Genomic DNA, 21,219 nt, shown 5'->3' with positions numbered 1-21,219 from the left:
AGAATGTGACTGATTCCCGTTCACTTTTCATCTTTGCGACTGTGTGGCACTCTGAAGGCAGGTATTGCCACTTGCCACGTGGGTCGGGTAATGGTTTTGTATTGACTAAAATCGTACTAGCGCTACTAGCACGTGAACAAAATTTCCCTGCAGGGTACGAACAGAAGCAACACAAATGCAGAAATAACCAGAAGATAGACAACGTGAAGAGCAAGGCCAACACAAAGAGTGGATCTGAAGCAGCCAGATAGCATTTTGTTGCTGTTTAGATGAACTCGATTGGCGGGCAGTTGGCATTGTGACGAGTTGGTATGTGCAGTGAAGTACAGAATTGGATTTTTTGGTTAAATTAGCGAAAAGTGCAATTAAAATATTAAATCTGCTGAGAAATAACAACAGAAAGATAAATAACAGAAAATATCTGTGCAAATTTTTGCAGCATTTCGCCGCAAAAAGCGCTTAAAATAAAAATATTTACATAAGGTTGCATGTGTGAAATTCTGAAAATTAATTTAAAAATTCGTATTGTCAAATAAAAGCTGTGAAAAATGCATACATTCTGCATACAAAAATATCTCATTTTATATAACGCATTGGCAACACTGTCACCGCACTTGCCACAACACCAGAACCAACAGGACCGGCAAACTGCGACAATGATTGTGTCAGCAACATCAATGAAAACAACTGCAACTACAACGCATGCAACAACTACAGTCACTACAAGAGATTTTGCTAGAGCAACTACAGCACCAGCAACGACAAGGACAGCATCCGCATCCACTTTTGTTGATGAAGTGTTGCCGCATAATGACAGTGTTGCCACTACAAAGTTGCATGCAAAAGCCATTGACAGCAGCAGTATGATGAACAATAAAAATAACAACAGTACCAATGACTTTCAGCAGCTGTTGGAGCGCAAATTGCAGAAAGAGGCGAAGAATGATGGTATTGCTGCGCCACCGGACCGTTTACTCTCTCGCAAACGTCGTTATTTGATCTTTCCGGAGGGCAGCTCTTTTCAATTGGGTAAGTCTGTTGCAAGTTGACAACGCGCTTAAGAGCCACTGGACACTACTGAACAATAAATACGTAGGAGGCGCGTGGATGTGTGTGTGTGTGTTGCTCTGGCAGTCTTACCATTGCACTATGGTCTGAAATTCAAATTTTTTGGCATAAATTAGAAGGAGTGGTACTAGGCCATTGAAATTTCGCATACAGGTTATATATGACTTAGTTAAGAAAAATTCCAAGAATGGATAAAATCTTTCATTCCCCAGGGGTACCTCCCTTGGACCTATAGTAAAAATTTGTGAATATCAGCTCCAAAAATTGCGGTATCTTAACGAAAATTGGTAAATATGTTATTCTCGTAATACGCATCGACGATACCGAAAATAGTTGAAATCGGCCAGTCCCTAGGAGTACCTCCCTTGGACCTATAGTAAAAATTTGGTTTCATAAAATGAAAAATTTGCATAAGAAGCTTGCATTTAATTACTTCCTCATAGCTTGGATATATATTGCAATTCCTTTCTTTATTTAACAACAAGTAAAAATGCGAGAGCTTCTTCCGGAGTTAGTGGAACTGCTTCGGGTTTTTTGGAGGTAACAGCTTTTCTTATTTCGCTTTGTTCTACTTGCCAGCTTCCTCTTGAGCCGATCTTTTGCACCTGTGTAGCTAACCTTTGGTCGTGCTGCTTTACTTGAACAGGGTTTTTCAAAATCATTCTCAGAAAATTCAATAACAGTTGTTGTGGAAACCCACTGGGGTATTTCTCTTTAAATCTATTAACCGTACGATTACATTTTGATAATTTTTCGCTAACATATGCTAATAAATTTTGTATTTTTTTTTCTTATTTCATCTTTTTTCTTTAAACTTAACTCATTAGTATTAATTTTTTTAAAAACCCAATCCAAAACAACATTAGTTTTGCGATCGCCCTCTATCCAAACTCCAAGCATTTCTTCGTGTTGGAATTTAAAGGTTGCTGAAAATTACAAATATACTTAAATGGGGCAAAAACGGGTAAATGTTACATACATGTTTTTAAAGAGCATACCTCAAACTTCCACCGAACATAAAAATCTGGAACAATACGGGACAATACACACAACTTTCACTCCACAGAACACAGGATAATTCGAAATTTTCGGTTAAAAAAGCTATTAAACAAAACTCCACACTATACAGATATGACACAATAAACCACATTTTTTTTTATTAAGTTAAAAAATAGATACCTTTCTTATATTCTTCTATTATAAATTTATTTCTTTTCTTTCCTTTTTAACTAATATATTATCGAACAGCTGTTTTCTTACCATATTTTACTGAACTGTTTACAAGTTTGTTGTTGTTTCAGAAGCATCATGTTTTACAGCTCATATTTAGAACAGAGTTGCTATATCCAAATATTTTTTTGTATATTTTAGACCACTGAAATGTCTCAATTAATACTGCGTACCTATTTTTTTGAAATAAGAAAAAAAAAATTTGGATTTATGCCAAAATATTTGAATTTCAGACCATTGTGCATTGCAAAGTCTATTGCATAAAAAAGAGTGTGCTTGGGAAGGTTCTGCAAAGTGAATATAAATGAATTTCAGGCAGCAAACAAACTGAGAATTTCAAGATGAGAATTCAATTTAGCGCAATCTTATTCTTTCAAGGTCAGGAATGACAATCGCTTTAAGGCGTTATCATAAAATAGTAATGACTGTTTTTCATTGGTTGTCCAAGGTATCTAAGAGTGTTCGCAGAATGCTGTGTTGAAGAACTACATTTCTCTTCAGGTTTAGCAAAAATAAAAAAAGAACAACTGCTACCTGGTGAAATTTGATAATGCCTAAATCACACTGAATTTTTTCAGAGGCACCTAACAATAAACGCAAACGCATCCTTGACTGTTTTATGATCGCTCAGTGTCAAATTGTCTTTCAAGGCTTACATTTTGGACAGTGAATTTCATGAATGGGTAAAATTTGAAAATAGTAAAGTTTATAACCAAGACTGGATGTCCATAATTGCAATTTTAAAAGTTTTTATTTTGTTCACAGTTGTTCTTGAACAGGATTTGACACTGTGGAAAATTTTGCGGAAACATCATAAATATGCTCCGCACCACTTGAATAGCACATCTCCATGTTTTATTTTTTTTTTTAATCTTAATTTCGTCTAGCTAGAGGCTAGTGGTGTGTGTAAGGCAGATGTAATTTATTTTTAAAGCCTAATTGATTCTAGAATAAGTGCTGAAACAAAAAATGTAATTTGCGAAACTGTTAATTTTGCATAAATATTTTCTAATGGAAACAACAACCATGATTTCTGAACTTGATAGTCCTTAAATATCACATCTCCTCAAAAAGGCGTTAATTAAAATAATTGAGTGCCAAACAGATTAATTTTTTTTTAATTATTTTTTTTACAATAATTTTCTTATTTTTTCACAACTACTAATTTGTGCATTTAAAGTCGTATATATTAAACTAATGATGGGTTGAGCCTCCTTTGTTGAGCACCATTTCGCTTATCCTGTCTGGCAAAGAGTCGTACAACTAGAAAATATTGGGCAGTGAAATGGTACTGCAGGTTTGCTTGGTGTTCTCGAAAATTGCAGGTATGGGCTAATAGGTATTTCGGTTTCGACCCATAAACTTTTCGGGCTAAATATCCTCAAATGTTTTCGTTAGCATTTAAATGTGATGAGTATGGCGGCCAGTTCATCAGCGTTACGTTTTGGCTCTGTACAGGTTAGTAATTTTTTATTTTTTTTATTTTGGAAACAAAATGAGGAAACAACTATTTTTTTCTGTACAGGGTGAACGATATGAAGTGTTACCTATTCAAAACAATATGACTTTTTTGTGTGAAATTAGTTTTCATTGATTTCAAAGACAAAATTGTTCAAAAATGATTACAATTTTAACATATATTCACTTTAGCTTGATATGATCACCTTTTGCCTTGACTATAGCCTTCAAGCGGTCAATAAATGAGTTGCATGCTGCACGAATGTGATCTTGAGGTATTTTGGCCCATTCTCGTATAATCGCTTTTTTCAGCGCATACATACTTTCATATTTTTTAGTCCTCACATTGCTCTCCAAAATGGACCAGATGGAATAGTCCATCGGATTTGCGTCTGGCGAATTCGAAAGCCATTGTGTGGACGAAATGAAGTGTGGAACATGATTTTTTAACCATTCTTGGTTCACACGAGCTTTATGAGATGGTGCCGAGTCCTGTTGGAACGTCCATGGTCTACGACCGAAATGTTTGCGTGTCCACGGCTCTAAAGCAGCTTCTAAAACATGTTCCCGATGATAAGTCGCATTCACTTTGACACCAGACACTGGAGAGCGTCCATCAGCGATCACTGCCGCCCAAACCATTACTTGCGTTGGGAAATTGCTTCGAGTGGCCATACGTAGGCTCAAATTCTTGTAAGAGCGTTCGGTCAAGTAAACACGATCGTTTTGAGTGTTTATGAACTGCTCAATTGGGAAATTTTTTTCATCAGAAAACACAATGTTAGGAAATTCACCACGTTCGTGGCAGCGCAACAACGCCTCTGTTCTTTCGCATGGAACTTTGTGTTGCTGGGGTTAAAGGTCGTGTGCTCTTTGGAACTTGTAAGCCTTGATCTTGAGCTCAATTTTCAAAATGCGTCGAATGCTGTCTTGCGATATTTTCAGTTCTTTGGCCATTTAAATTTGCTTCCCTAACTATTTTTCGAACAATTTGGGGTTGGCAAGGATTTCCTTTAATACTTTTTAGTCATTTCAGTTAACTTTGGAGCACCTGTTGATGGATTTTTCATTACTTGGCGCACTAATCACTGGCACTCTTTCTCTGTGAAAGGTTTATTTGGAGCCTTTCGTCCCTTATTTATCACATGATTTTCATGCATAAGACGTTAAATAATGTGCTGAACTATTGACGAACTTAAATGTACAATTTCAACTATTTTACGATGCGACATTCCTTTTTTGAATTAATCCAAATCTACCTCACATTTTTCTACAGAAGTACGCGATCCCATGTTAAAAAAACAAGCGTACATAAAATTTCGTATTACTTTATATCAAACTCACTCTGAAAACTCTCGCATACTAGTGGTACTTTTGACTGTATCATTTCAGCTGCGGCGTCTGTATGTTTCGCATTACAATGAAAGAAGTGGACACTTTGTTGAGACACGAAATAAAACAAAATAAATAAAATATCTGCATACTCTGTTTTTCCATTTCCACAAAATGTTATGAAATATAGAACTCTTTACGAACAAAGCGTATCTGTATCACATAAAGTGTGAGTGACTGTGTACGTTCATACGTGCATATTTTAATTTTCAAACAAATTCTTCAAGATAATTATTTTAGAAAACATCCTATGCTAATAATTGCCTTGTAAAAGTAAATTTTGTTACGAAGCTTTTTAGAGTGAATATTTTTCTGTTTTCATTACATTTAACAACTTATAGGTGTGCAACTAAGTTCTTGCTGTTTTTTTGATGAAAATACAACTTTATTCTGAAAAAATGGTTACAATGATTCACCATTGAAAGTATTGCCCATCGCTGGCTACTACTTTTCCCGATCTTGCTGGTAAATCTCGTATACTTTCGCGTTAAAACTGTTAATCTTTTGAGGCTATCCACGGATCAAACCATTTTTTGATGCCTTCATATGAATGGAACTGCTCAGTCAGCTAGACCATGTGCCATCGATCGAAGCAGGTGATAATCGGACGGCGCAATATCTGGATAGTATGGCGGGTGGGGTAGGATTTCCCATTTCAGTGTTCCCAGGTAGGTTTTAACGGGTTTGGTAACATGAAGTCGAGCGTTGTCATACCGTAGAATCACTTTTCCATGCCTCTCCGCGTTTTGCGGCCGCTTCTCACAAAGTGCTCGGCTCAATCGCATCAATTGAAGTCAATACCAATCCCCAGTGATGGTTTCGCTTGGTTTTAACAGTTCATAATAAATACCACCAACTTGGTCCCACCAAATACATAGCATAACCTTCGCAGCGTGAATATTCGGCCGAGGCGACGACGTAGAAGCATGACCGGGCAGTCCACATACTTTGGATTACTGTAATGAATCCATTTTTCATCACCTGTACGATGAAGAAACCCCTTCCTTTTTTGCCGCTGGAGCAGTTGTTCACAGGCGAAAAAACGACGCTCAACATCCCTTGGTTTTATCGCTTAAGGAACCCAAGTCTCCTGTTTCTGAATCATTCTCAAAGCATGCAATCGCTTGGAAATGGATTGGCGGGTAACTTCTAATACTGAAGCAAGCTCTTTTTGCGTTTGACACGGATCCTCATTGAGCAATGCCTCCAATTCAGCATCTTCGAATGTTTTTGGCCTTCCTTCATGCGGACGGTCGTCAACATTAAAACCACCGTCTTTGAAGTGGCGGAACCAATCTCGGCACGTTGTTTCACATAAAGCAGCATCTCCATAAACTTTTTGTAGCTCTCGATGCGCTTCAGCCGCCCTTTTTTTCGAATGAAAGAAGAAAATCAACACTTCCTGCAAATGACGATTATTCAGCACAAAATTAGTCATTTTCACAAAACCAAAAGTATATGTATGATACCAAAACAAAATCACTAATGTGTCGAAACAGTTTGTTTACCATATGTCTAAGCTTGTTTTATGACGTTTAGGTTATGTTAGAATCGACTAGCACACACTGCTGGCGGCATCTATTGACAAGCAACGGGAACTTAATTGCGCACCTAATACAAAATGCACTAAATGCAGCAGTGGCTTGAGCTTTTCCCTGTACCACATGTATTTTTATTTATTTTTTATCATAACGTTGCAAGTTTTGCTATAACAATTAACTTGATAATTAACTTTTATTTCGCAGTTTATGTTTTCACTCTAGGTACTTATTTTTATCAAATTTCCATTATTCAGAGAAAAATTACATACAACTTTATTTTTAGCAATTTTCCACAAACGAACTTTCGGAAAATTATAAAAACCTTAAAAAAAGAATTTGAGAAACTGAAGATGTAGAAATTTTCTATTCTCCTTCCTCCATATGTTACAGTCATTGCATATTTAAAAACTCAATTTTTGGAGATTTTACTTAAACAACGAAAGAAGTAATGCACATCACATCAGCTCACGCCGCATCTGTTGAATAGTTGTGTTTGTACTGGACATAATTTTTTTTTTAATTTTCATTAACTTAATAGTGAGTTCGACTCAGCACTTTAACTTGCTCAAAAACCTCATCTAAAACTAATTATAAATTATACATTGCACTTCACTTAGATTATCATATCATATAATCTCCTTTTCTTCTTACTACAGTGTACGACGGCATCTATGGCATCGTAGATTATACCAACTATCTGATTCTCGGCATCACCGTCGCCTTAGCCTGGGAATTACCAAGTAAACCTCAAGGTGAAGTCATCGAAGAAATCGCCAATCGACTGAGAGATGGTAGACTGGAGGTGAGGCGTAACGACACAGCGACAGACATCATTTATGTGGACACGAAAAAAAATCAGCCAGACGCAACGAAACAGCATGCATTGCAAGCTGTAAAGAGCCTCCAGCCCAATTACATCGACGTGATGACGGGCACAAACCCTGCTGCAAAGAAGAGTGACTATAAAAACTATTACACGAATGCAGGCCGGCTGCCCGCTGCTTTCCATGCACCAATGCATCAGAAATATTATTATTACAAGGGAAGTAATAAATATGATAGCAACAACTACGGCAAGTATTCTCTGTGGCAGCGGCCTGCAGACAGTTACTACCGGCAACAAATGGCGTCGCCAATTGGTGGATACTACAAGGAAAGACCGAATGATTGGCGACGTAAAGACAATCACTACTATAGGGGCAGCAATAAAAGCAATAAAGGGAATAAAAACAAAAACATCAACAAGAGTTACAAGTTGAGCTCACTGAAAGTGAATCCTTTCAGCAAGTGGGCACCAAAGCCACAGCGTCCATCCTCAGTATACGGTTACAAAACACCTCAAGCGATGCAAGGCGGCTACGGCCAATACCCTTGGTGGAATTTGCCAGCGAGGTAAGGGCGTTGATACTTTATAAAAACCGTTACAGTTGAGTGGTGCTTGCAGATATGTGATGTGAAGTGTGTGAAAATGCAGTATCAGCTGTCACCCCACGCTACACACATACATGCATACATACTTACCTGCTACATGTTGCATGCATGCTGGAGTGGAAAATTTAAATATGCGCTGCCTTGCAGCTGCTCAAATTCAACTTATGTTGCTACACATTCAAAGTGTATCATTTTTTCTGGAATACTTTATACATTTTTCTACTACAATTTTTGCTTTTTCTTTGCTCATATTTACACACACACGCACACACACATGCATATGTACGTACTTTGCTTTGCTTTTATAGACTATCGAATTCATTGCGTAGAAAACCAATTCCCTCAAGACGTACTGACAGTAGCAGCACTAGCCAGCCAGTGCAACAGCAACGCCTAAAACAACAACAACAACCGGCTAGACAACAGCAAAAAGGATCCGCATCCGGATTTTATCGACAGTCACCTGCCACAGCACGGAAACATCGAATTTATCCGGTTTTCGGTAAGCGTAGCATAGCATATGAGCCTCCAACTGCAATGTCAGCAGCAACACATAACAACAGCTCAAGCAGTACGAACCATGCACAGCAACAGTCAACGCCGCATCATCGCCATCGTCGCAGCGGCATCGTCGGTCCGGATTTGAGTCGTATGGAACGCATTCATATACGACATCATCGCAGCACGAGGCAAGCGCTCTACGAGAAGATTGAAAAGTATCTGGACAAGTAAGTGACAAACTCATTCTGGCTGTACACAGCGGTGCATGTAAGACTATTCCATGTTTACCTTTGCCCAGCTCATCCCCCTCCCTTCGCTGCAGCCGATGCATGCGTTGCAGTTGTGTCACGTCGTAAGCGTGATATTTAAAGTAACGATACATTCGCAAATACATACATATGTACATACATTAGGGTGCATCACTCTCCATACAAACAAAGAAGCGGTACTGTTTTTACAACGGAATTACAAAATTTATTACAGGGTTATCTTTTTAAGCAGTTTTATTAAACCTTTCGACTTAAACAACTAATATTCTTCAAAATAGGACCCTTGTGCGTCAATACACCGCTGGTAGCGGTCCTTCCACTGCAGGAAACATTTTTTAAACTCATCCGTCGGAATCGCGTTCAATTCGGCTGTCACAGTTTTTTGGATCGCCTCGATGGAGTCGAAACGCCTCCCCTTCAGCTTTCTTTTCAGGCGCGGGAACAAGAAGAAGTCCGGAGGGGACAGGTCTGCGCTGTAGGGATGGTAGGGAAGCACCGGAACCCCCATCTTGGCCAATGCAGAGGTGCAGAAGAAGGCGGTGTGCGCTGGCGCATTGTCGTGATGAAGGGCCCAATTGTTGACGAGGGCGGGCCGAACCCGGGCACTGAACAGAGATTGGTCCCCGTAAGCCTCCTTGAGTAGCCCAATGGTTTCGGTAATCGTTTTGTTTAGCTTTACGCAAAATTTGATCGAGTAACGTTGCTCCTAACACACTTTTAAAACAGCGTTCACGCGCGGAGCGATGTTGACTGCACCGCTGTTGCCAGCGAACTGGGACCGGTTTCTAGTGGAAGGGGAAGATCCAACGCTCATTTTCCCCTACCAGCCGATTCGGTTGATCGCTTGGCAGACGCTCCGCGCGGGAAGGCTCATTACTTTTCAATCAAACCCTGTATACGTATTTTAAGACTTATGCAGAGATGAAATCGTAACCAATGAAGTTCTACTGAGGTGCGATTTTTGCTAGTTATAAAAGAAAAACGACAAAAGAAATATTTCTGAAAAATATTAGATTTATAGTACTTGTCTTGTCAAAATAGTGATGATTTTTGATGACACTTTTGACTTTTTTTGGAAGAACAGTTAAAGTAAAACTTGAATAAATCCCTATCGAAAGGTTTATAATTTTTGCAAATGATGTCTTTTTTACGTCAATCTTCACTGTTTGGCACTTGTAAGCAAGACAGCTGCAGTACACAAACAGATAAGCTATAGAGCGCGAAAAGGTCAAAATAAAGATTTCCATCACACAAAATCACGAGCTAGACACACTTATCAGGGGTGCAAATGTAATCATATCAAAGCGCAAGGAATTCTATGGTAAGGCGACATTCTACGAATGAGAAACGATAGAGCTATAAAAAAGATCTTAGAAATAAATCCACAAGGCGACAGAAGAAGAGGCCGGTCGAGAAAACCATGGAGAGATGTCATTGAGGGCGAGTTTGGAGCTATGGGCATTTCTGATATTAACGAAAAGCTGATGCCCGAATGACGTGGAGGCGAATTGTAACGGAAGCAATGGTTCACCACGAACTGTGATGCTATGATGATAATGATCACTCAAAATCCTTTATTTTTTAATTCAGCAAAAAAGTTTTTCAAAAACAAAATTGAATGATTAATTTTGCGTCACCATGGGAAGGGTGTTTTTTAAAACTTGAGTACCTAAAGTAACTATAAAAAACCTGGCAGATAATTTCATAGCACTTATTTTTTGAATATGATATTCGCATAAGCCCGCCGTAGCTAGGAGTGACATGGTCCATTCCATCAATCCAATTTTTGATCATAAATCTGAATGATAAATCTAAATGAGGTCAATCAGCAAAAAGCAATGCAAACAATGGTCGTTTGGCTTCAATTCTTGCACGAGCTGTATTTTATAGGCACGCAAGCCAAGATCCTTACATAGTATTTTCACGTAGTCGAAGGGCAGAGGCCAACAAGCTGAGACCGACGACGAGTCGCCATTTCGGTGTATTCTTCAAGACTTCGCTGCATAAATTCGTAAGCTGATTTTTTTTTTCATAACAAATTTTCACAATTTGGAAGCGTTGTTCTGGCTTTTTTTTTTTTTTTTTATTTGTTTATTTATTATCAACTAATATTATTAAGTACTACAATAAACAATAGTATTAGTATAGTAATGATGTGTCGTACAATGTCTCTAGACGAGCGCTCAAGTACGTATATTATCTGATGTCGAGTAACTTTTCCTTAGTATTGAAATTAATTTTGTTTTAATTTAGAAGTTATTAAAATATTTTATAACTTTGATGCAGGGAAAAAGGGAACAAAAACGATGCATAGATTATTGATTATAATAAAAGGCTTAAAAGTAGTAAAAGAAGGTAGGCAGACTAGAAAGGTGGTGTGAGTTAGTGTTGCGTGTCATTTGTTAACCACCAGCAGTTTTTAATGGTAAGGGTGGATTCGATTTTGTCGCAGCTTGAAATATATGTATCAAAACGTTTATTATTTGCATTAAGTGTTTTTGATGTGATTATTTTATTGTTCGCTCTTCTGAATATGTGATATATTATTGGCGTGTGGTTTTCGTTTTGTATAAAGCCTTTTTTGTCGAGGTATAAGAATGATTCGGGAGATGTAAATCCATTAGAAATAGTTAGTGAGAAATAATCGTCGCTTTCGTAGTAAAACGCTCTAATTAATATGTTATTGGTATTGTATAGGCAACGCCGGATATGTTTTCTTATTAAATTTATAATATGACAATCAATTCTGGGCACTTTCGCTGTGTTATAAAGCTTTGAGTTCGAGATGTATTTGGTGTAGTTACTATTTTGTGATCTATATAAGGAAGTACATGATCGTAGTATTCTTCTCTCAAGCTTCCTTAGTCGTTCCATATATGAGGGTGAAATGTTGTACCAAATAGCGTTGTTCTGGCGTTAAAGGATGCATGATGATTGTCACATCTTACTGAACTAAAATGTCAACAGAGTTTGCCATTTTCAGCTGCCAAAGCATAGTTATTGAAATCGATAGTTCTTATGCAGTTAAAAAAACACCCAATAATATGAAACCTTAAATCTAACATCAGACAAATATTTCATAAAAATTAACATCTAATAGCTAAAATTATTATTCCTCACATTATAGAAACCTGATAACTAAATTTAGTGTAGAGAAAGGTAGTTAAAAAAGGAGAACGAATTAGAGAAAAGAGAAAAGCTAAGTTGCTATCACTTTCCTCGTATAAATTAAAGTAATTATGCATTATCCTTTTGTAGTTGCATCTTAACAGTATCAGGAATGGAAGTCCAGATTAGTAAAAACAGACTCAAAGAGGACAAATATAAATATTTAGGGAAAATCATTAGTGTGTATGTTTTCCTTCTTCGATATATTCAAAGATGTTGCATCCAAAAATTTTTTTTTTCGAGAAAGAAAAGGGGTGATATTTTTTGAGGTCATAAACAGAACGCGTAACAATGCGACATCAATTTTATGATACGAAATACATTCAAGCTTGCTATATGGCATAAAAACTTAGGTGTGGTGCAAAGAATTGATTAGGTACCTTTCTAAGTAAAACAAAATACACATTCATCACAATTTTATTTATATGGTTAGAACAGCTCAACATAGAATTAATAACATAGCCTGAATTTCTATTTTGTCAATAAACACTGGAACAATATTACCCACAAAAAATGTTGTACTACAGCATTATTGATAGACAACTCATATGAATTTGCCGCATTTAATAAAAGAAAATCTATTACTTGTTCATTGCGAAATTGCAGGCAAGTCGGTGTTTATTTTATAACACCTCGGCTAGACCAGCGAAACTGAACAAATGCAATTAAATGTCTGCAGCATAAACAAGGTAATTGACAAACTGACACACAGGGAACAGCTCATTGATTAAAAGAAGGTGATCAAGCAATTAAGGTGATCAAGCACAGATCCTTGTGGCACACAGGAAACAACAATATTTTTAAGAACTAATTTTATTTATAAAAAATACATGTTTAGATATATTTCAAACTAGTCCAGCTCACGTAAATTCTAATAATTTTCCGTCATATTTAGGTGGAAGTCTTAAAATATAATAAATTTAATTATACTCGTGGAAGAACTGCAACTTTGTTTTGTGACACACCCTAATATATGTATGTATTTACATATGTATATAATCTTATAGACGACAACTTAAATGCGTGTGTGCTCATGTCTGTGCATTTAAACATATCTGTATATGTTTGTCTTTGATGTGCTCATACATTGGCTGGAGAAAAATTGCAAATAGCGGCAAAGTAAAGACAGCCACGAGATTGCTTTCGTGTCGATACTTGACATTAAGGTGATTTGTTTGATCTGTATCCATCGAGGTTTGCTTTTAAAGTCATGACTTTCAAGCTATTAGAGTAAGTAGAATTATGTATCGTAGTTACTTATGGATTCGGTGTACTTCAAGCATAAAAAACGCAGAAGTACTTATAGAATGTACATTTACATGTAGATAAAAGGTTTTGTTCGGCTGCTGCCAACTTTATATATACTCCTTTTTATACCCATACTTTTCTACAAGCGTTTGTATGTTACCTGTATATTTATGTACACCAAAATTTTCAGAATGACGAGAGAATTGACTTAGCTACGTCTGTCCGTCCGTCCGTGCGTTCGTGCGCACAATAACTCGAGCAAAAACTAATATATCTCAATGAAACTTGTTAGGATCTGTACTTTCGTGTTCTTCTTCTTGATTGAAGCTAAAATCGCTTACGCGATTTTGGCCGAGTTTAACAAAGCGCGCCAATTGTTTCTTTCTCGTGCTAACCGGCGCCAATTGGACACACCAAGTGAATCCAAGTCCTTCTCCACCTGATCTTTTCAACGCAGAGGAGGCCTTCCTCCTCCTCTACTACTACAACGTTTTGCCTGAGCGATTAAGTTCTGCGGCTCGTACGATGAACTCTAACATCAGGTTAAAGAAGTCATACGACAGCGAGCCACCCTGTCTGAAACCTCGTTTGGTATCAAACGGCTTGGAGAGATCCTTCCCAATTCTGACGGCGCTGCTAGTGTTGAGCAACGTCATCTTGCATGGCCGTACTAGTTTTGGGCGGATACCGAATTCAGACATCGCGGCATACAAGAAACTGAAATCGACGAAAAGATGGTGTGTGTCGATTCTCCTTTCATGGGTTTTTATAAGATTTGGCGTATTGTGAATATTTGGTCGATGGTAGGCTTTCCAGGTCTAAAGCCAAACTGATAAGGTCCAATCAGTTGGTTGACGATGGGCTTCAGCCTTTCACACAATACGCTCGCTAAAACCTTATAGGCGATATTTAGAAGACTAATCCCGCGTGGGTTGGGTAGAGCACACTTAAATTCCAATCGGCAGGCATGCTTTCATTCGACCACATTTTGCATAGGAGCTGATGCATGCACCTTTCCAGCTCCTCGCCGCCATGTTTGAATAGATCAGTCGGCAGTCCGTCGGCGCCCACGGCTTTGTTGTCCTTTAGCCGTGTTATCGCTATTCTCACCTCGTCACAGTCGGGTAGCGGAACGACAATTCCGTCGTCAACAATTGGGGTGTCGGGATCTTTACATTCTCTCTGACATTGGTTTAAAATACTGTGTAGCCGAGAAAAGAAACTTGAATGAAAAAAGTTGGCCGTTGTAAGATATTTAAAAGCATAAAAACCAAACAAAGAACCCCCCCATAGATAGAAATGACCAATTCTTCAATTTTATATTCCATTTTACAAACCATTCGACCTTCAATAACTACACTTGCTTCAATGTTTCAATGCTTCAATACCACACAGTTAGCATTTACCAACGCATCATTGAGTGGCAATGCCATTCCTAGAAAAAAAAACCAGTGCTGCTGCAACTGTTGGTGCAGCAATAACAGCAATTACATACAGACATTCGTAAGCGCCCAGCAATATCATCTGCTTGTGCAACATGCAAATTGCAGGCAGTCATTGACGACAATCCTATTTGGTTGCAGTTACGCAAAACTTCCTGCTTTATGGCGATCTACTTTGCAACGGCAACCGGCAACCAGCAACCGGATGCTACAATGGAATTGAGTTGCCAACATAGAGGCTGTGTAAGAACGACTAAGGTAGCAAAAAGTGTAAAAAACAAAGACAACAATAACGCTGTTGATATACTGTTATATTGTGACTAACTGGAAATTGGTTTATTGGGAGCTTTCCACGGTAAGTGGTAATATATGGCTATGGGATAATATCTCTTTTCATATACATTTTTTAATATCACCCAAAAAGCAAAATAAAGCAATGAAAATATTATTTTTTTGAAATAACCTGGCCGAGTTTAGGTAGCGTGAAATGGGTCCTAGTCTCTTCTTGCATTTGTATGTTCCCTGTTCTCATGCTCCCAGCAAACAACTTACCAACGAAAAATGTTTCCTACTATCAATGGCAAAAGTACCACAGGCACACTTCAAGTAGCACTTACGTGCCGTTTTGATACCATAATGTTGACCACTACCTGTGAAAAGATTTAGGGAAGAGAAAACCGTCTACAGCCAACCAGTGCTGTTGAGGTAGTGGAGCAGAGAAAAGGGATCTAGGCTAGAGAATTTCTTCAAGTCATCCCCAAAGGGCACGCTAAGGAATCTCAAGCGCCTAGCCGCCAGAGCCGGACATTTGCAGAGGAAGTGTTCAACAGTATCTTTCTCTGCAGAATCCCCACAGCTTCTGCAATAGGGGTTGTACGGAATTCCAAGCTTCTTCGCATGAGTACCGATCACCTAGCGTCCAGTGAACACCGCAATGAGTTTGGAAATTGAATGGCGGGGGATTCCCATCACCTTAAGCGTTCTGTTTCTATCGTATTGGGGCCATAGTGTTTTCGAAATAGCACACGATGAAACAGACCTCCATCTGTCTTGCGCTGTTTTTAAAAAGAAATTATGTAGTTTCCCTTTAACAACGGACAAAGGGACACCGATGTCTGAGAGGGGGTAGCTGAAACCGATTCCGTCGACCCCTTCCTGGCAAGCTCGTTGGCAATTTCATTTTCCTCTATTTTCCTGTGCCCAGGAACCCAGATAAGGGAGATGTTTCCTGCTCGTTCGAGATGTTTGAGTTCCTCCTTACAGGAGTTCACCAGAAGAGCGCTCCAATACGGCGACGACAGGGCCTTGATCGCAGCTTAGCTATCGGAAAAAATATTAATGTCTCCCTCCCAACAGCGATCCCGAAGCATTTTGCATGCCTGCAGGTTCGCGAACTGCTGGCTGATTTAGAGAAAACCCCCGCTCCCACTCCAGATTCTATCTTGGATCCGTCAGTGAAAACAGAGGTACCTATATCCTTGGTGACTCTCCCCTCTTTCCAGTCTTTCCTGCTCGGAAAGATAGCCCTAGCACAACCCTCAAAGCATAGTTTGCGGATGGAGAGATCAGAGCGAAGAACAGAGAAGGAAGGAGAGATCTGCTTCAAGATGCTACTATGTCCTACAGGAAATTGTCTGCAGAGGCCAATCTCCTTCAACCTAATAGCGCTCTGAGCAACAATGGATTTAACTTGCAGATACACAGGAAGTAAGTGCAGTGGGACCTGTTCTACAAGCACCAGTGATGCCCACACATACAGTTCTCTGCACTCTCTCTAGTTTAGTGGTGTTGTAGCCCTTCTGAAGAACTACCCACCAAACTAGGCAACCATATGTCAAAATTGGCAGAACCACTAAGTTGTACATCCGAAGTACGACACGTGGCTTGAGACCCCATTTTTTGCCGAGCATAGATTTACAGTCATAGAAGGCTATACTGGCCTTCTTAACTCGATTTTCTATGTGCAGCTTCCAGTGGAGCTTGAGGTCAAGTATTACACCATGATACCTGACTTCCGATGCGAGTGTAAGACACTGGTTGTTTAGTCTTGGAAGCTTAAAAGCCGAAGGCTTGTATTTCCTGGTGAATAGCATCAATTCCGTTTTGTCAGAGTTGACTCTGAGACCGCAACCTTCAACCTACCTACCATCAAGGCTGGTACAAAGCTGGCTGCCAGAATCCACCTGGCAAGTTGCTCCGTGACTCAGCGACTTTGCCGGTAATAAATGCTGAATGCATGAAATCTCTAAATCTCAGTAAGTGGGACATTCGCCTAACTACCGCGGTAATTACTGGACGTTGTTTGATACGCTACCATTTCCGTAGCATATTCCGCATTTTGGAAGAGGAAGATATAACAGATATAAGGATATAAGACACCTTCTCTGCACCTCTCGTCACCATCTAGGCGAAAAGCTCAAACATCTCTAGGCTCTTCCGTAAGGAGCTTGCTGGTCTCAGTACCATGCATATCAGGAGCATGGCGACATTTCTTCAGGTTCAAACTAATATTAAGGCGCAAGGGTAACTGTAACCTCTAGCGGCATGTCAAAGGGTCTGAATCCTGACCGCCCTACCAAACTTAACCTCGCCATACAGAAAAAATTCTTAATCGATAGTGCATTTTCATGGATTTATTTCTTTTATCATCGGTTGATATCCCTTTGATTACATCTAAGTCTAAGATAATTAAAAAAAAATAAAAATCGATTGTCCATGACTGGCAATCCATACTAGTTTTATATACCTAGGTCAGTCTGACATATCTTTATTTTGGGCAAAAAGAAATCCATTCTGTTTATTTTTTTATTTATTTTGCGCAAATGGTTTAAAACTATTTTATGGTCGATCTTTAGCTCCTGGGCGATGCTACGACTACTAACATTGTCAGCCTGTAACTCACAACCGAAAAAGAATTTGGTTAGGGTGCAATGTCACCTTGACAACGAGCATGAAATATAAATTGTTTGATCGATACTTTACGAGATATTTATCACTACACCCCTCTACCGAGAAAATAATGGATTTGTTTACACCCTTTATTGGGTTTTTGACCGAGGGGAGGCCCCTATTTGTGATGTATGTACGTATTGTTGTTGTTCCACAAATGGGTGGATCTACAATTTTATCACGGTTCCGAATGCAGATGGTTTTTTATGTGGAGCTTTTTCTCGGCTGAAATAAACTTGGATGTATGCCATTGCCTACCTATTAAAAAAAAATGTTTGGTATTTCATGCTCGCAGATTCGAACCTGGGCGCTACCGAATCTTAGTCACGCACCAGGCTATTTAACTACGGCGACCGCCTGAACCAGGAATATCCACAAGGCTCGTTGTTATCATTTATCTCGACCATGGTATCTTGGCAGCGTAAATTTCTAATTAAGTGACAGTGTTTAAAAAGGATGCACATCATAAATGGCTTCTCAACGAGTGATTCACTTTGGATGTTCACCAAAAGTAATACAAAGCAAATAAAATTTTAGATGCTTACAGAACAAATCAGTTCTAAGAAGATGTCAAAAAAGGCGAGAGTTGCTTCTAGCTATCAAGCGACGCAAAACGGTATATTTGGGACATATCGTTCGAGGTACTTAAAATAAGATAGACAAAATCTGAATCAGAGGAAATAGAAGAAAAGCGTGGCATAGGGTGGAAGCAGATGTCCTGACTCGGTCATATTCACGAATGGGCCGGACTGAGGACGATTGGAGAACTCATTCACTCTGCCCGAGATAGATAGATAAGTGTGTTCAAATTATATAATATTATAAACTTATTCTAGTGTATAAGTCGTTTAATTTGTAGGTATATTTTTGTATCTTATGAAGATACGTAGATTCATTTGCAAAGTAAATGAGCGTATGCATTTGAGTTAATAAATGTGACCGCCAATATCTAGGAATGGGTAGGCAGTTCAAGAAAAAGAATGAAAAAAATCAAGCAAATATTTTTCTAGTGCAATCGCTACTCGGCTGATGATCGCAAACTGACATACCTATGAGAACAAAGTCATTATAACAAAAACCGAAAGGCCGATGGCTCTAGTGACAAGTGCCTTTTTATTCTGATATTAATATTTATAGTTATATTTTGATTTATATTTATTGAAAGCTTGCACTTCGACCTCATGGTCTTCTCCCCACGCATCACAATACCTGGTTCAGTCCCAGTTCCCTTATTAAACTTAAGATAGAGCTGGGTTCGTTTGAGCGCATAGGCCTCAACCTTCTCCACGCTATAGCGCTGCATTCAAGAATAAGGAGCATGGGAGTCTCTTGGGATTGATCACAGAAACGACAAGAGTCAGTGGAACATATCAGAACTTGAACTCACAGGATGGCAAAGCCTTGAGTGCCACCTGACTGTCGCTCAGAATGACAATTCGATCATTCCGGAGGTCCCTGTCTAAGTTAATCTCTGCACCTAGACAGATGGCATACACCTCCGCTCGGAAGATGCTTAGATAAGTATCCATCAGCAGAACGATATATTCCAGCGCCTATGCGTCTATGTCTTCGAGCCATCTGTGTACCAATGCAGAGTACACTCTTGGAGTTTACTTTCAAATGCCGATGTACTCCAGTTTACCTCGTCGTCCAGTTCAATTCTGAATTTCTGTTTGAATGTGATGTATTTAGATGACCTCTTAGATGATATTACTTTTCCTTTACCGAAATCTTCCCTATTAATATTTAACTGGGTACATTTGGCTGATTGCTGGATAACTATATGAATCGGTATCAGCACGAGCATCACCTTCATCGCAGCTGTGCCATCCGCATCTCATTATATAACATAAATAAATAGTATAATAATTTTTTTTCTATTATTCGTATGAATTGCTTTAGAACTGCAGTGCAATGTTTAGATATAGGTATCCAAAAGATATAACGTATTATCTTAGATCCGACTTTTCTACAAATTTCAGGGATATAACACTTGTAATAGAGTTTTCTCAACTTTTTCTTGAATATTGATTTCGAAAAATATTCTTTGCTTTTAGGGGGGTCCATCTAACGCTTGGAATTTGGCTAAAAATAAAGGACACAGCAATATTTTTCAATCAGTTTTTTATATTGAAGGGAATGTCAATCATGGCATTGCCAGTTATAATGACGCGCATTTTAATTCAAATGATATTTTCGCTTGACTTTACAATGATCAATTATATTAACACAATTTCTCAGTGCATTTTGACAAGTTTCGGCACTTATTTCACCATTGACAACTTCGATTTCATGCTTCAACTCTTGAGTTTTGGAAATGTCTCTGGATGATTGGCGAAACATCTAAGTCAAATTACAGTTTCTAAACGCCCAATAGGCGTTTCGGCAGATTACAAAGGTTCGCAAATAACTAATAACTTTTTTTACCCAAGAACTAAATCATCCAATGCCACTATAAAATCTGTCGTTGACTCCGAAACTTAAATGAAAAATATTTTTTTTTTGTCAAGTAGTATTCCAGATACCGCCAAGTACCGCCAGTTGTGGGTAAAACAAAAATTGAAATCAATAAAATTTCTAATATCTGAAGGATCCCTTAACCGATACAAACAAGTGATATATCAAAGTAAAGCTAACTTAATTTTATACAATATATTATAATCATACTTAATTTTTTATTTCAATCACTAGTTTTGAACATATTTTCTTAAAACAAAGCTAAAAAAAATTTTTTTTTATGATTAACCTTTTTCTCTTTAATCAAAATCTTAGAAACTGCATGTTAAAACTAAATTAGCTACTGATTTGACATAGGAATTGAATGGTCTGATTCTAAAGCTTTTTCGGTGTAAAAAAATAACATATTATTTGCTTTTCGAAGACAGTGCGTAAAAGACGGAATATAGAATTAGATGTTGGCTGTGTGGCACAAAGCGCTGACGTGGTTGAAACCAAATATCGCCTTTGGTATACTCTTCAATTTCTAGTTAGAGAAATTTAAAAATGGTTAGCATGACGCATTAGGAATCGCTATTGGCTGTAGCAGAGATTTCGAAAAAAAATTATCCAATAATGCCGACCGACCAAACTCAGCACCAAGTAATTGTGGATGCATCGTCGTCTCCGTGACGACGTGTTGATTTTCAGACCACCAAATGCAACAATTCGATTTATTACCATAGGTAACGAAGTGAAAATGAGCTGCTCAAAAAAGGCTCATCTTCAACCAACCAATATTTTCCCTTTGTTCAATTGAATAGAACATAGCATATTTTATATATAAAGGCTTTCCAGGTGTTATTTTGAAGAGCCCGCTATTTTGGTAGATGTCAATTTTGAAGCTGCCATTTTTTGATATTTGACAAGTAGAAACTACGCCATTGATAAAAATGGTGATACACGCTTAACCAACGCATTGAAATTATTAAAATTCACTACAAAAATGGTGAAAATTTGACAGAGACGGTTTGTAAAACTCGAAAATTTTTGGGTCATCGTGAAGCAACTTGTCGGACCGCAATA

The 21,219-nt window shown here is 38.3% G+C and overlaps 1 protein-coding gene and 1 non-coding gene across 2 annotated transcripts in view; both read left to right on the top strand.

Moving 5' to 3' along the window:
• The first annotated feature begins 387 nt into the window (after window positions 1–387).
• The window catches only part of LOC128868658 (uncharacterized), a 28,464-nt gene continuing 7,632 nt past the window's right edge, over window positions 388–21,219 (top strand). The window contains exons 1-3 of the mRNA XM_054110985.1: window positions 388–1,029; window positions 7,346–8,081; window positions 8,429–8,848. Coding sequence (XP_053966960.1) covers window positions 549–1,029; window positions 7,346–8,081; window positions 8,429–8,848 — 1,637 coding nt within the window. The 5' untranslated portion in view covers window positions 388–548. The remainder of the gene's footprint in view (window positions 1,030–7,345; window positions 8,082–8,428; window positions 8,849–21,219) is intronic.
• Window positions 9,798–9,926, top strand: LOC128856174 (U4 spliceosomal RNA). The gene has a single exon (XR_008453823.1). It is a non-coding gene; the product is annotated as a U4 spliceosomal RNA (small nuclear RNA).

This window comes from Anastrepha ludens, chromosome 2 (assembly GCF_028408465.1).
Source record: "Anastrepha ludens isolate Willacy chromosome 2, idAnaLude1.1, whole genome shotgun sequence".
Lineage (NCBI taxonomy): Eukaryota > Metazoa > Arthropoda > Insecta > Diptera > Tephritidae > Anastrepha > Anastrepha ludens.
Note: the sequence above shows the minus strand (reverse complement) of the source record. Positions and strands in the feature narration are given on the sequence as shown.